This window comes from Cyprinodon variegatus, unplaced genomic scaffold, assembly GCF_000732505.1.
Source record: "Cyprinodon variegatus isolate N-32 unplaced genomic scaffold, C_variegatus-1.0 Scaffold714, whole genome shotgun sequence".
In the NCBI taxonomy this organism is placed as follows: Eukaryota; Metazoa; Chordata; class Actinopteri; order Cyprinodontiformes; family Cyprinodontidae; genus Cyprinodon; species Cyprinodon variegatus.
This window is the reverse complement of record NW_015151167.1, coordinates 293,948-310,170: the sequence shown is the minus strand read 5'-3', so window position 1 is coordinate 310,170 and position 16,223 is coordinate 293,948. Positions and strand designations below refer to the sequence as shown.

The 16,223-nt window shown below is 38.2% G+C and overlaps 1 protein-coding gene across 1 annotated transcript in view; it reads right to left on the bottom strand.

Moving 5' to 3' along the window:
- LOC107097675 (guanine nucleotide exchange factor VAV3-like) overlaps window positions 1-8,835 on the bottom strand; it is a 131,338-nt gene extending 122,503 nt beyond the window's left edge. Inside the window, exon 1 of the mRNA XM_015394920.1 lies at window positions 8,301-8,835. Within this exon, the coding sequence (XP_015250406.1) occupies window positions 8,301-8,507 (207 nt within the window). The 5' untranslated portion in view covers window positions 8,508-8,835. The remainder of the gene's footprint in view (window positions 1-8,300) is intronic.
- Between the last annotated feature and the right edge of the window lie 7,388 nt (window positions 8,836-16,223).

Below are 16,223 nucleotides of genomic sequence, written 5' to 3'. Positions count from 1 at the left end.
AACTCTGGCTGTTAGAACTCTGGCTGTGGAACTGTGGCCGTTAGAACTTTGACTGTTAGAACTGTGACTGTGGAAATGGGCCGTTAGAACTCTGGCTGTTAGAACTCTGGCTGTGGAACTGTGGCCGTTAGAACTCTGACTGTTAGAACTGTGGCTGTTAGAACTCTGGCTGTTAGAAATCTGACTGTTAGAACTCTGGCTGTGGAACTCTGGCCATTGGAACTATGAGTTTTCAAACTTCAATGCTTACATGTCTAATTTTTATAATTGTCTATAAAATTGTAATACTTATAATAGCACGAGAAAGGAAGCTGGAATCTGAGGCAACTGAACATTTTGACATAAAAAGATTTAATTATCTAAAAGTATGTACTTTTTATAATAGTGAATAGAATAATCTTTATTCTATAAGTATATTCTAGTACCACAATAACACTTGGCCAGAGAAAGACATTTTCTGATGCATATATCTGTGTTTCGAAGGTCCCAATCCGGCAGTCTGGGCTTGATAGGACTTTTCTTCCCCTACTACATCCAGAAAGCAAATTAAGTCATCTTCTCTTTGTCTTTCCTATCCTCCCACGCTTTCTCTAACTTTTGTGTCACGTCTGCATGAGAATGATGAGCGAGCCTCGGAGCCTTTGAAGCTTGCTGTACGCAGTGCTCCCTCTGTGAAACTGGCTTCTCTCTTCCTACTTTCACATCGCACAATCTAAGTCTCAGTTCGATAAAATAAACGTGTCCGACTGTACAATACAGGGCATGTGTAACACAGCTGATTTGGCCCTGAACAGTCAATAAAGCTAAGCTTAAATTAACTATTTCAAGCAAAGGAGTCTAAGTACTGTGAAAAACCAAAATATCAATTTATACATTTTTTATAAAATTATGGAGCAGACTCTACAGAACTAAAGAAAAGTCTTAAAGAAGAGCTTCAGATTTTAATGACACAATAATGCATCGTATTATTGGAGTTTTCCAAGTCACATCTGAGATGAAACTTGTGAATAGGATGACAATGCATGTGTTGCTATAGCGAGCACAATGTGTTGCTCTTTGTCTCACTTTCACTTTCCAAAACTACTGCAAACCTAAAGGCTGATTTGATCACATGTTTTGGGGGGGGGTCTTATTTTTTTCTGATGCCTGAAAATAAGATGGGGTGTTTGGCCCTTCATTGTGCCTGACAAGTCGGTGCTTTGGTCTGAATTCGATTGACGGCATGTTTAAGTTACACTTCCTTCCTGTATTCCATTTCCTGATTTCCTGTTCTTGCTGTGCCTCGAGTCTGTCCTGTGTGAGAGGCTGGTGGGTCGCCTCCTCCACTGTTCCTCTCAGAAACCGCAAACCTTAATTCTGTGTCACAGAAAACCCAGGTAAATGTGGCTTTACAAAGGTGCAGGGCTTTAATTCAAAGATTATCATTCCAAAACCCCCATAGAAGCCACCCATGTGCATCCTTTTCCCCTACAACCGGTATTCATTTCAATTCAGTTTAGTTATCAAATAACAAAACATGTCATCTTAAAAGACCTTATTTACGTCTGATATTATCAAATCTTGTTTAATGCATTTTATTTTATAAGAATCAGTTTATATAACAGGAATTCTACTTTATCTTGTCTCCTACACATGCAGATAATATTTGTTTTCTTTCAAAAATTAAAAAAGCAATTAAAACACAACAGCACGTATGCCTTTTGACAATGTGGTCTTGGAGTTGCACTATAACAAGCATTCCCCAGTTCCTCTTTAAGCTAAACCCCTGCTTTCGACTCAGCTGAGACAAAAAGCAACTACTGATTATGTGGTTACGTTTTTTTGTTTTTTGCTGCCAGCAAGGCAAAAGGCCTCTACATGCTGTGGTCGGGCTTTGTCTAGACTTTGTAATTAGCTCATAACAGCACTGTAAACTTATGATCAAAGGGGCTGAATGAGTATTTTTCTTAAGCCGTAAACTGGAGCTTTTTATTGCAAACACTTGCAACAAGCGTTAAAACAAAGACAAGAATTTACATACGTTCAGCACATGGCTTCTAGTCAACTAATAGGTGTGTTATGTATTTTCATCCTTAGGGGAAATGCAGCACATTTAGTGCCTTCCAGGGGTATTCATAACCTCCTGACACATGGTTGCAGAATCAAGCTGTGGGCATCCTTTTCTTTTGCATGGATATGAGGGATTGTTTCCATATGGCTAAAGAGAGGGCAGTGCTGGAGGATAAGCTGTTAGAGGCTCAAGGGAAGGTCACTATGCATTAGGACAACAGCCATAACCACACAACCACGTCTACTGTTCAATGGATTAGGCAGAAGTTTTTGTCATCATGTGACAAAATGTGGGAAAAGTTTAAAAAAATTATGAAAAAAAGGAGCAGATTAGCTCATCCCTTTAGAAGATTTAAACAGTAAAACTAGACTTTTCTCTGCTAACATGCCATACTTCTAAACACAATAGACACACCAAGAAGGGGAAGCAGTATGTCCTGATTCCAGTACGCAGCTTGTGAACTCTCCAGAGCTTCTGATGCATTTTACTTTAATTAAGCAGCCCACCCCAGCGATGCACACAAAAAACCCCTCCAGGTCCCTTTATGTCCTGTGAGGTGCCTCAGTGGAGGGCCAGACAGACTTTTTTTTTTTTTTTTTTTTCACTGCCTTTGTCTTTTCCATCTCACGGGTCCCACGGGTGAGGCCGCCGCAGCGTCCCATGTGTTATTATCGGCCAATGATAAAGTAGCTGCCACAGTCCTCATGCATTATGCAGGAAGAAAGGGAAGGAACTCCTCCCCCAGTTATGTTAATCTAACTTATTTTGTTGAAGAGGGGGGTTGTGACTCACATTCCCCCCACCCCGACCCACAATGATCTCATTGGAATGAGTCGGTACCCATCACAGTGACAGTGTGTCTGTAGGTGAAAGAAAACAAAACGAAAGCAAATCCTGAACTACTGACACACATCTGACTTGGGGAAGATGTAGAGTCTTTGAGAGAACTTTAGAAATAGGTGACAATTTAAAAACCATGTGTTTAAAAAGAATGGGATTGCTACCACATAGTATCTTGTCAGCTAGCTGTCTGGTAGCAGACAGCTGTTATATTCTCTTTTAATGGCTCTCTTTTGCTACATTCTCCCAATTTGAGCAGCAAAAAAGTGCCTGCTGCTTCATATTTGATGCTTGTCCACATCAAGGTCAGACGCTCCTCAAGAGCATCTTTGATGCTCCTGAAACGTGTCCAGTAAAGTGTGTCCAGATGCGTCTAATGCTTCTGCTTCTCCTGTGTTCAGTGACAGAGAGCAGCTTTGCTTTATTTGCTGTGATACGTGGGTCAAAAGTAGTTTTACAATGTTTTAAATTAAGAAAGTCCACCTCAAAACATTGTCTATGCAGTCAGTTCATCAAGATTACGATCCTGCCTTGAAATATTGTCGCAGCCGTCCCCCCTCCCCACAAAGCGGTGATGTGCTGTCACTAGGAATCCCCACCAGCAGCACCTCAGGCCCGGTCACCTCTCTGGTTTTTTCCACATTGTGGCTGGAAGTGGACGTTAGCGTTTTTCAGGTATGTGGTACAAACTGCAGGCACCATAATAATAAAAGCAAACATATAATTGGGCGGCAGGTTTCGAAATTTTAAGTTAATTTAGATGCTAATTAACAGTTTCAGAGGAGTGATCATAGAGCTATGCATCAGCAGTTCTGTGTCTGTACCCCATGCCAGGTCCCAGATCAGCTTCTCTGATTGGTTGATGTGGTGTGTCAAGTAAAATTTTGTTAACTCTAGAATTTGCTTCAGATCCTTAGATGCGTCAAGATGAGCTACTCGTGGGCGTGCTGGTGGCGCATCTGTTAGCTCGCATGACCGACATACAGAGGCTTTAGTCCTTGAGGCGGCCAGCCAGGGTTCGAATCCGACCTGTGGTCCTTTGCTGCATGTCTCTCCCCCTCTCTCATACCCCTTTTCCTGTCACTCTACTGTCAACATATTCTCATTATCAGTTCCTATGAAATCGTACGAAAAGTTATGCACACTATTTCGTACGTTTTGGACGTTTTTCCTCAAAAAACCACATCAGTGCGCATGCGCTGGCAGACAGAAAAAAAAGCAGATCCGCAGACGGATGTAAAAATGGGAAAAACAGTGCAATGATCACTTATTCATGTCTCTAACTACGTTGCTTGCTGTTTTATATCTTAGGAATAGGGTTAGGGCTAATTGTAATTTATATTCTATATTCGTGAATGGTGCGTCAGATGCGCATGCGCATACGACAAAAAAAACGTCCAAAACGTACGAAATTACGGTGCATAACTTTTCGATTTCATACGAACTCATAATGAGAATACACTGCTACTGTTGAAAAAACAAACCACTAGTGCCGCAAAAACTCACAAGATGTGCCACTTGAGACGCGCTGCAGGACCTTTTGATGCACCTATTTTGCATGTAAACCGGCTGCTTCTGCAGCTCTGATCGCGTTTGGTATAAACGTAGCATTACTGTAGCTTCTTCATGGGAAAATAAAGGGACACGTTTTTGAAGTTAACTTCGTTTAGAAGGTTATGAGCGCATGTCTTACCTGCAGTAGATGACTCATTCAATGAAAATCTAGAGTAGTTTACGAATAGCTGATCTAAAAGGTTCCTAATATCAGAGCAAACCTCTACATTGTGAAAAAAAACTCAGTTCTCCAAAAAAGCCGTATTCCTGTATGAAACAGGTACTGAAAACAGAACATTTTGCTTTTCCAGTCAAAGTAATGTCTGATCAAGAAATTTAAAATGAGCATAGCAATGAATATTTCATTATTTCTTTGTTGTAAAAAAAATCCTTCTGTGAAATAAATATTGGAAAAATAGAGTGGCTATTTATGATATTTTGGCATTATTGACCATCTGGCTTGAACAGAACACTTGATCCCTCAAATGTTTAACAGGTTTGGTTGTAATGTCTGATTAACCGTCCTCTGTGAGGATGTGCATTGAAATCTTGGAGGATAAAGTTCAGTGCCTAACAGAGGGGTGATATGGGACTGCAAAACGTTGCAACATTTCCTCTCCATATGTCTCTGCGATCAGATTGCCTCCAGTGATGAGTGGGCTTGTTTTTCAAAAGAGGGAAACTCCTTGCCAAATCATCACAGTTTTTTAGTTTGCCATTGGCAGAAATGATTTGGAAAGTTTTTTTTTTATTGGCACACCCCACAGTGGCATTTCCTCTACAAACGTGGCATAAAAAGGAAATTAACAGGTCTGTCAATAGTGTAAGGTTAATTGCCAAGATGCATTGTCACAACTGAAAAAAGTGAGGACCAGAAATGCTCTATATTCCATCTACAGTAGGGCTGGGCAATTAATTGCATTGGTAATATAATCGCAATTCAACAAAACACAATTTTCAAATCAATTTTGATCATATTACATTTAAAAGGAGCAAGTTGCTAAATGTATTCCACCCGTGGTAATATGCTTATAGTGGGTTCACAACCACACAGATGGGAAGAGAGAGGTGCTAAAATGCAGATGCATGCATGCAAGTAGAATTTATCACTTCTTGACAAAACGTTATAGTAAAGTCCTGCAACAAAAGACAAGCAAGCTTTCCATGTCATGAAAAAACTGAAACCCTGCAGTGAAACATTTTGATGATATTGGTTAATGCATAGTAGCCTCGTGAGACCATCCGAGCTTTCAAGATTTCACTTGCTAATCAGTCTGGCTACTCTCCGTTGAAGAAAATTTGGAGCTGTTCACCAAACGAACGTCCAATTAGCGTTGGCTTTGAGGCGGTTTGAGGTGTGACACAACGAAAAGCTCGACAGTTCAGTCTAAAGAACATGGCGGCTTCAGCCGATGAAACTAGCGTTAGCGTGGCTATCGAGCAAGTTTTATCAGAATTACAGAGTATTTCTTCACTGAAAGAAGAGCAAAACACTGCTCTGGAGGCTTTTCTCAGAAGAAAAGATGTTTTTGCTCTTCTCCCGACTGGTTTCGGCAAGAGTTTGATCTATCAATTGGCTCCTCTTCGTCGTCGCTCTGTTAGTACGTCATATGCTTCATTGATCTATTTGGCCTGTCTATCACCAACATAGGCCAATCAGCTAACCCGTATTTTCGCCCCTTCCCAAAGTTACTTCAGCGGAAGGTTTCCAGATGGATATGCGGAGCAAATCCATCTGGCGGAGTCAGGTTAAATGCATAGTAAAATCAAAATAAAATCGCAATTTCAATATTGGTTTAAAATAATAGATTTTATTTTATTTTTTTTCAAATCCATCAGCCCTAAATCCGTCCAAAGATTTTACATCCATTTCTTGTTAAAAACAAAAACACTGTTTTATGGATTATGAGTTGTTTTAAGGCAAAAGTCTTACTTGGTCTTAACCACTTGTGACCTAGCTGCAACCTCTGGTCCAACTTACCTGAGTTTATATTAAAGCGAGGACATAGAAAATGCTATCTACTGCAGGTTAGAGATAAACTTATAACATTTAAGCAGAACCTAACTTTAAACATCCTGAACTATCCGTCTAAGTCTATGCAATCAAAAAGACATTAAAAATGTCTGCCAATAAAAAACTAATTCATTCATCAACCACCCACCCAATGAAAATTCGAATACATTTTTTTATATTAAAGTTGACACAAAACATTCCATGTCTTTTTATTGACACAGATACTGTACCTACAGTAAAGTCTTTGTAATTTTACAATGACACCAAATGGGCTTAATAGACTCCTATCTTGTTTTGACTGAAATTTCAGAGTAAACATCCTAATATGGACATGGACATCCACTTCAGCCCAATGACATTTAAAACCCGGGCATAATCTTAATTTGTCCACTCGCCCAGAGCACTAGGCTCAAGTAACAGAGACCCAATTTGATTTTGAATGTTGCCACTATGCTGCTTCTTTCCAGGAAGTAGGACGGATGCACCTCTTGATGAAATGTGAGAAACATCACCAAACTGTATGCATGGATGTAATTATCTGCTTTGAATAAAATCTGAACATTAGGTTTATCTGTTACAAAGGCATAGTCGGTGAGTGGGGAGTGTTATGCTGTTAGAGTGTAATACTCTTCAGCAGGCCTGCAGGCTCAGTAGGTGAGTGTCTACTTCACTGTGTGCTGTCACGAAGCCAGACAGACAGATTCACCGTTAGAAAGGCGAATATTAATCAGGTCCCGGCTCAGGATGCATTGGTATTGAAGCAGATGGTATCTGACAAACAGGATCTGCATGGCCACAACTCATCTATCTATATATGCATCTATGTATCTATGTATCTATGTATCTATCTATCTATCTATCTATCTATCTATCTATCTATCTATCTATCTATCTATCTATCTATCTATCTATCTACACATTTATCTATCTAAAATACAGTCAAGATGTGCCCAAAAGTTCTACAATTTTGGTCAGACAGGGCTCCACTAAGTGCAACCAAACCTATTCTTCACAGGACTTAAGGAATTTTATCATTGCAAATGGAACAACACAAAAGTTACATTTCATTAACCTTTGTCCAAGCATTTCTTAATCATTCATGGAAAAGAAAAAGAAAACAAAATCATGGGGGCAGCAAGTTTGGGTGGAAATGGTGTGTGGGTGTGTGGAGGGCGCAAAGGAGGATCCCTACTTTACAAAGTTTCATCTTAAATGTTAATGTATAATATAAAAGTATATTAGGTCTCTACTAGTGAATTGTTACTTTAAACATCCCGTTAAGAATAGTAACAATCAGGGAAATCCGACTATCTTGTTTGGCTGTATTCTTGGAAACTTGGAAAGTTGGGTAATTATCCCACCGAACTTCATACAGCTTTTATCGAGTTTATGCTTTACCTCTTACTGCAGAAGAGAGACAAGTAAAATAACAAAACCTTTTTGCTTGAACTAATCTCGATGTGGCCCCCTTCCCTTCGGGAGTAGATTTGCACAAAAGAATAAGTGCAATTAATAAAAAACGCCATTCTTAATTACTTAAAGGCGTCTGTTTTCAAGTGTTTTCCGGCAACAGATTGTATGCGGTAAGAAAAATAAAAGTGTGAATAAAATAGTTTAAAATAAGAATAATTCTTAAAATTCTTAAGCCGAAACCTATAAATAAATGACTTCCATTGGATTTTATGTAGTTTCGCTTCGTAATAGTGCCCTCACTTCAAAAAATGTACAAAATGTATAAAAGACTGTGATTCTTATGGAGTTCGGCAGACTGACATCATCGCGGCTCAAGTGGAGTTTGACGCCCAGTGGAGGCAGGGGCATCGAGGGGATTACGTCTCTTACCTGTGACATTTGTGGTCGGAGGTTGATCTCCTTCAGGTTGATGCACTGGGGCTTCAGGTTGTTGAGCAGATGGCACAGGAGGACTCCATCCCGGAGGGTCTGAGCCAAGTCAAATACCTGCGCTGACTCCCATGTCACCCTGTGGCTAGCCGGGAGCACCTTGCATTCGATCAGCCACAGCGCGCACTGCCTCCAGTACTCCATCATTATTCTGTCTTCGTCCGGAGCGCGTTTGTTTCAGGTCTACCTGGAAATCAAACTGCTAACGGTCCGGTTACACCTCAAGCCGTTTTCTCTTTTTCCTTGTTTTTTTAACAGATCGGACCCATGCCAGAGCAGCCCGACTGGAAACCCGATGGGAGGAGAGGTGAAAAAGCGCCAGGGAGCCTCTGGATGCGGACGGTGCGCTCCACGGATGACAGTCCGGTGTGGCGAGCCTGAAGCTGTGTTGATGGAGCGCGTCCTGCACCCTTCCTCTCTCACTTACGCTCTCTCTCCCTCTCTGTTTCTCTTCCCTCCCCCTCACCCAGTTCCTCACCTCTTCCGCTTGCCAAACGGGCTCATTGAACAATTACAGTAGAAGAAACAACACGACTTCCCCTTTGTAAGGTGAAATCAGCATGGGTTATTTCTAATGACATTGTATAAAGCAAACTGCTGAATATTAGAGATAATATTTTAAGTATGTTTGCATGCTCCAGTTGCAAATAATCGTTCAACGAACCAAGCATGAACCACTTTCCCTTATCTATCTATCTATCTATACCTCCCAATAAATATGTTATTAAAATGAAGTGAAACTCATATTTTATGTTGATGCATTTGGACACCATGTGAACTATTTCTAGGAACTGAATGAATATCTTCCTGCAAATGATAGCCCAATCTCGTTTCTCAAAAAAAAAAAGAAGTCAAAACCTAATGTGTGAGTAATTAAAAGAAACATTTATTTTGTATATAAACAAATGTCTCATATATGTGGTCAACACAATCACAGAAAGATTACTTGACTAAACAGCTTTTTTACAGAGTACTCATCCAAATACATATATGGAAAGTTGAGTGGAAGGAAAACCTTTCACTAGGAAAACAGAGCATGGCGTTTGGTTTAGTCTACATGATGCGCTGTTATACACTATACTGCATAACCACTATAAAGCTGCTTTGATTCACATATAAGCCTCTAAATATAAGCAGATATATGATCAAGCCACAGGACTGTACTCTGTTGTCCAATAATTAAACTCTCTCATTGCTTAAAACACAGTTCCAAAACACACCATAAGTAGGTGTATGTCAACTTCTTAATTTTAATATTTTTTATTCTCTTATATTATCTGATATTAGTCTAGTAATTTAAAAAAATCTTAATTATATTGGTTAAACCTGAAAGCAATTGAAACTAGAGAAGTGTATTATAATCTAACGTTTAATTGAAGAAAAATCCTCCAATTATTGTAAAATTAGTTATTAAAAGAAACTAAACAGCTGCCCAGGAAACAGGGAGGTCATTTAACTATTACATGGCAACTGTTTACAGAGTACTCATCCAAATACATATATGGAAAGTTGAGTGGAAGGAAAACCTTTTACTGGAAAAGATTTTTGTGGCCTAAACAAAAAGTATTTCCAACCAGCATAGTATATGGATTCAATGTTGTTTTGGGGGTCATTTGATATGAAAATACTGCTTTAACAGACCATGGCGTGTGGTTTAGTGTACATGATGTGCTATTATACGCTATACTGTATAACCACTATAAAGCTGCTTCGATTCACTTATAAGCGATGAAGCCACAGGATTTGTGTACTCTGTTGTCCAAAAATTAGAGTCTCTCATCGCTTAAAACACAGCATACTTCTGAATTTTTATATTTTTTATTATGTGATATTAGTCTAGTAATTTACAAAAAAATCTTAATTTTATTGTTTAAACCTGAAAGCAGTTGAAACTAGAAAAGTTTATTATAATCTAGCGTTTAATTGAAGAAAAATCCTCCAATAACAATAAAATTAGTAATTAAAAGAAACATTTATTGTTGAGAAACAAATGTCTCTCTGTGGTCACATATGTGGTCAACACAATCACAGAAAGAATATTTCACTAAACAGCAGTCCAGGAAACAGGGAGGTAATTTAACTGTTACGTATAAGCTGTTTACAGAGTACTCATCCAAATACATATATGGAAAGTTGGGTGGAAGCAAAACCTTTTACAGGAAAAGATTTTTGTGGCCTAAACAAAAAGTATTTCCAACTCGCATAGTATATGGATTCAATGCTGTTTTGGGGGGTCCTTTGATATGAAAATACTGCAATAACAGAGCATGGTGTGATAGATGGGTTCCAACATGATGTGCTATTATATGCTATAACCACTTTAAAACTGCTTGGATTTGCTTATAAGCCTCTAAATATAAGCAGAGATATGATCAAGCCAGAGGATTTGTATATCATTCATTTTTAGGTAAGAGGAAGATGTTTTTGTCATTCTTTCAAAGTCCATGTCTTTGGTAATGTCAGGTTAATTTGTTACAAATGATGCAAATAAGTACTGGAAACATTCTAGCATTGTTGAATCTTTGCATGCTCTACAGCAGTCCATCTGAGGTGTGGAGCTGCTAAAAGTGGCATACTGCAGAGGTAGGGTGCTAACATTTTTTCGGTCAATGCTGGAAATACCAACAGGAAGTCAGTTCTGGTCTGTCCCAACAGGCAGAAGTCAGTCCCAATGGAAAATTAATGGAGTCGGTTTCAATCCAGGGAGTTTAGGTTTAGATGTCTCATCCATCAAAATTAAGATTAGGATTATCTCTCTGTGGAGGGAATTAAATTAGGTTAGATATTAAATGTACTGACTTTAGGTTTAAGTTTTTTCTAATATCTCAGATGTGATTTTTTTTTTTTTTGTCTGCTTGTTTTACAGAACTTTATTGGAAAATATAGATGATCATATAAACAGCGATTAGTGTTCAAATAATCTCTACAAACAGCAGACAGGTGTCATTTATCTAAAAAAAAAAAAAAAACAAAGCTTAAATTAAAATATCTTCAAATTATTTACGTTTTTAAATTAAATAATTTAATGGAAATGGCCACATAAGCCAATGTGCACTTCTGATGCAGGATTTCAAAATGGTGGTGCCCTGACCCAGTGCGGTCCCTGTCTGGACTGTTGGAGTTGCTCTGTGTATTCATACTGTAACATCAGGAAGTAACATCAAATCTACGTCAAGGGGCTTTTTTTAATCAGACTTTAAAATAGTGCCTCAAAAAAATAGTTGTATAAAACAAAAATGAATGTCATGATATAAGTCATGGTGGCAGCTTGAAAATAGGAAGTGAAAGTCATCCAAAAAATAGAGTACAGCCCTGCATCATAGCAGAGGTTTCAAGTACACTTAAGTACACTTTTGAGGTATCTATACTTTACTCCATTACTTATTTTTCTCTACTCATTCCATTTTCACACAAGTATCTATACTTTCTACTCCTTACATTTTTAAAACAATCATTACTCGTTACTCTTGGCTTCGGTTTAATGTTTATAAATATTTATTTCACGTCATGTCCTCCATCCAGTGCAGATCACTAGTGTAATTGGATGAGTCATATAATGCAAACGTCAAATTTGTTCTGACACTAAAGGAAATCATCAGAAGCAAGCAGGTGTTCTTCAAACTGCAAACGTGAATTGTCTATGCCATGCTACAATTTCGGATTCAGAAAAAGATGTTGAAATGTCTGAAAGGTCGGACACAGGAGAGAGCGTATCGGGAGACGGAGACCAACAAGACCTCCCTCATTCTTGGCCCTGTCTCAAAGAATTTTTTGAAATTGTCAAAAAATTGAGCTTTAAAATTATTTTTTTAAAGGTTACTTTATACTTTTATACTTTCTGTAGTTTTTGGAGCGCATACTTTTGCACTTTTACTTTAGTAAAAGAGGTCAAGTTGATACTTTTACCAAAATGTTTTTAAACTGCAATATCTATACTTCTACTTTAGTAACAAAGGTGTGTACTATTGACACCACTGCATTATAGAGATCAGCCTGGGACTGTGCCAAGTTAGTAAGGAAGTCAAGGTTGCCTTACCCCATTTTTCAACTAATCTCCATGTTGAGTCTGGTCTTTTTCATCTATAAATAGATTTTTGCTGGTTTCAGATAAGGAAGCGTTGTTGACTAATCAACCACACTGATACACATACATTTATTATAGCAATACAGTTCAAAAGGTGGGACTTATATACATATACAAGACAATAAATCATAAAAAAAAGACTCAAATCAACCTGCATTATCTTGTATTGTATTGCATTACAGCTAAAGTTAAAAAGTAAACAAAGTTATTCACAGGTTGATGCAAAACCAGGGAGCACACAGAGTTTGCTGACAGTTCTGGTCAATTAAACAAAGTAATCATTTTAAACATCCCTATTTTCCCTATTTATACATAGTACAGGTGAATCGAATTAACTTAGAATATTCATAGAAAAATTAATTATTTGTTTAAATAAACTGAAAAAGTGACACTCATAATTCATATTAAAGAGATTTGTGATTATGTAAAATTTTACTGAAAAATATCTTCAAATAGCTGTTTTATATGAGCCTTTACGAATAAAACATTGTTTTATGAGCAGACTGACACCTCAGTAGTTCAGCACCGATGCATCTATAAGCATGTAGCCTATTTTCCCTGAATTTACTTTGGGTTGGAGGTTCCCACACTGTTCAGCAGATGTGATGTCCTGTCCATCCAAGTTAAAAAATTTTAGAGAACTTTTTAGTTCTGGTCGATTTTGGCTCCCCCCAGTGGTCAAAAGCTGTATTGTTTGCCTAAAGGAAGACAGCATTTCCCATGAGAATCAGGACATAGTTCTGATTTTTGGGTAAATTACAATAGAATTTGTGTACAGACTATTTATACAGTTACTTTGACTTCATATGGAATTTAAGGTTTTATATATATATATGGAAATTAAATGCATTTTATGGTCTTTTTATGAGAGTTAGTTGACCGAAAATGGGATTGATGCAGGAAGGCTCATTGGTCCTGGACACATCATGGACTAATGGGGTCGACCTACGAGGAGAGCATTTATCGCAGGGTTGAAACCCAACACACAGGATGCAATAGCAAATGCAGTATTTCCAATCAAGCTTTTGAGTCACATGTCTTCAAGAAATTTAATTGGTTGTGAAATTTGAGTTGTTTTGATGTTTTCAACACAATGATTGTCAGACAAGGGGAGACCAGGGATGGCAGCCCACTGTTCCCTAAGAGGACGGGTTAAATGCAGATAGTTCATTTCGTTGCTGTGTACTTGTGACAGTGTAGTGACAATAAAGGAAAAACAAAACAAAAAACAAGATGAAGAGTCAGAAAAATAGGGTAATTCGTGATTGCATTAAGGAACAAAAAAAAAGGAAAGGTTGTACATGGCTAAAAGAGGCCAAACAACTGTCGCCTCATCATAGGTGCTTCGCCCTGTGTCATTGCCACACTCAGTAGAAAGTGTGGCAATTGCCCTATCGAGCAATAGTCCTTTCGTTTTCTTCACTGGCTCAGAAAGGCCTAAAAACAAGAGCCATTACACCAAAGTTGTGGGTGCAGTCCACACTATGTAAACGTAATATTACCTCTGAGTAGGGTGAATGCCACTAGAAAATTACTTTAACAGTCCTATCAAAGCTATTTTCTGCCACACTTTTTCCTTTCAATAAACTTTCCAATAAAAAGCTCTGAAAGAGCACGCTCTGAACATCCAGCTTATTTAGCGATGACCTTTCATGGCATACCCTCTTTCTTGTATAGAGTGTTGAACAGCTATATATTTAGCAGTCTTCCCCAAGATAGTATTAGTGATAAATCTACTTAATGTTAATAATATACTAATTGTAAAAAAAGAAAACTATAAATTCTGAATGCATATATCCAGAAATGCACCATTCAATGTTATCATTACCATTCTGACTAGTAGGAACATACAGAGTGCTTAAAGCCAGAGGATGCTATACAAGATATTTCTGAATCAAAAATGATTGCATTTCAAAATACTAAGAAGGAAATACCGTATTTGCACCAGTTATCAGTGGGACCATCATGCTACAGAAAGAGGTAATAAATAAATTGTGTTTTATCTTTATTGCAGGAAAGTGTGCATTGCACTTCCCATACAGGGCTGCAAGAGAAGCAGAAACCCAATCTGTGAAAACCTATCCAAACCTGGAAGAGGAAAGTGCTGGTAATCACATTAACAGTCAGAGAAGGTGCTTTTATAGTCTTGGAGTGTTTATAGAAAGACTGGACAAGCTGAACTGCGCACCTTCCGGATCAATTTCGTCTTTAGAAGGTTTCACTGTTATCACAAGTGGGAACCTTGACAACGGAATAACACTGCAGAGAGTTTTTCTTTCTGAAGAGCACTGCTCTGAGGATTTACATACAATATTCTGACATAAAAGGCTGTGAAGATTAGACAGCTGATCATAAGCGAGGGGGTTCAGCATTCCCACCTCGCCTCTCCCTTATTTAAAAACTGAAAAAAACGGGAGGCAGTCGAGCTGTTCGGCCTCCGATTCTTCCACAGTGGTCACACTGGATGCCGCGGCTAACATAGCACAGATGACACAAGAGGTGGCTGCAGAAGCTAGATGCTGGCATACCTTGTTGCACCCCTTCTCCTGTTTCAACTTCCTCTTCCACACTGGGCGCCTGTGAGGTCTGGCAGTTATCACCATGACTGTAATTAATGTTACACACAGGCTCCCAGCAAAAACACATAGGGTTTTGACAGCCATGCAGGATGTTGATCCATTAAAGCTCTCAATAACTGATCAATTGCTGATGGTAATAATTACCCACTTTGGAAACTGTAAAACCTAAAAGCTTTTTAAGCACAAACCAGCAGCAAAAAACTAGTCATGCAAAGAGGTTATAGAATTTATTTTACACCGGTGAATTTGCATCAAAACATCCTCAATTTTCTATTAACAGATTTGACTAACCTTGCAATGACTAACCATTTGAGCCTCCCAGCAGCTGTATGATAAAACACATGGTGAATGTGACGCGATCTCAGGCTGTCACTGTTTATTATTAATACACAAATATTTAGTCAGAAATTGACATTTTCATTTTATTTAAAGATGACTTTATTACCAGTTCAAAGGGTTTCTCCATCCAAATGGGCTGAAAATGATTTGCATCTTCAGCACAAACCATCATAATGTGACAAGATGGGGATATATTGTAAGAGATTTTCAATGGTGGAATGGCTTTTGGTGCCAGATAGTTTGGTCTGAGTGTGTCTGAATTATGCAACAATAATTAGAGAGACTTTTTTTTAAATATTCCTGCTACATCCTCTGTAGGTTCCATACTTTAAGACTGTTTTATAACTATGATACCTACTGCAACAAATATGCTACAAATACACATCTACAAGCTTTGTTTTAGAAATGATCTCTTCTATGATTCAGTAAAAAAATATGATGTGATATGTCTACCTTTCTTTTAAGCATGTATCATTTATTAATCTAGTGTTTTTCCAAAAAATTAAAGCCATCAGAAGTTTTCTTTTGCTTTGAATGTCTGATGTACGTACATGGAACACAGTTTACACATGTTTTACTCAGTGTAATAAAATCTGTGTTAGATAATGACTGTTTTCATTTTTCATTTTCATTTTATTGTTTCTCAAGATGAACAATTGAAGGTGATGATTATTATATCCTCCAGGAACTGTTTGCTCTTGAAGCAAAATTTGAATAAAAAAATTTACCAAAGGGGATGGATGGATGGATGGATGGATGGATGGATGCATCCATCCATCCATCCATCCATCCATCCATCCATCCATCCATCCATCCATCCATCCATCCATCCATCCATCCACCGATCTACCCATCCATCCA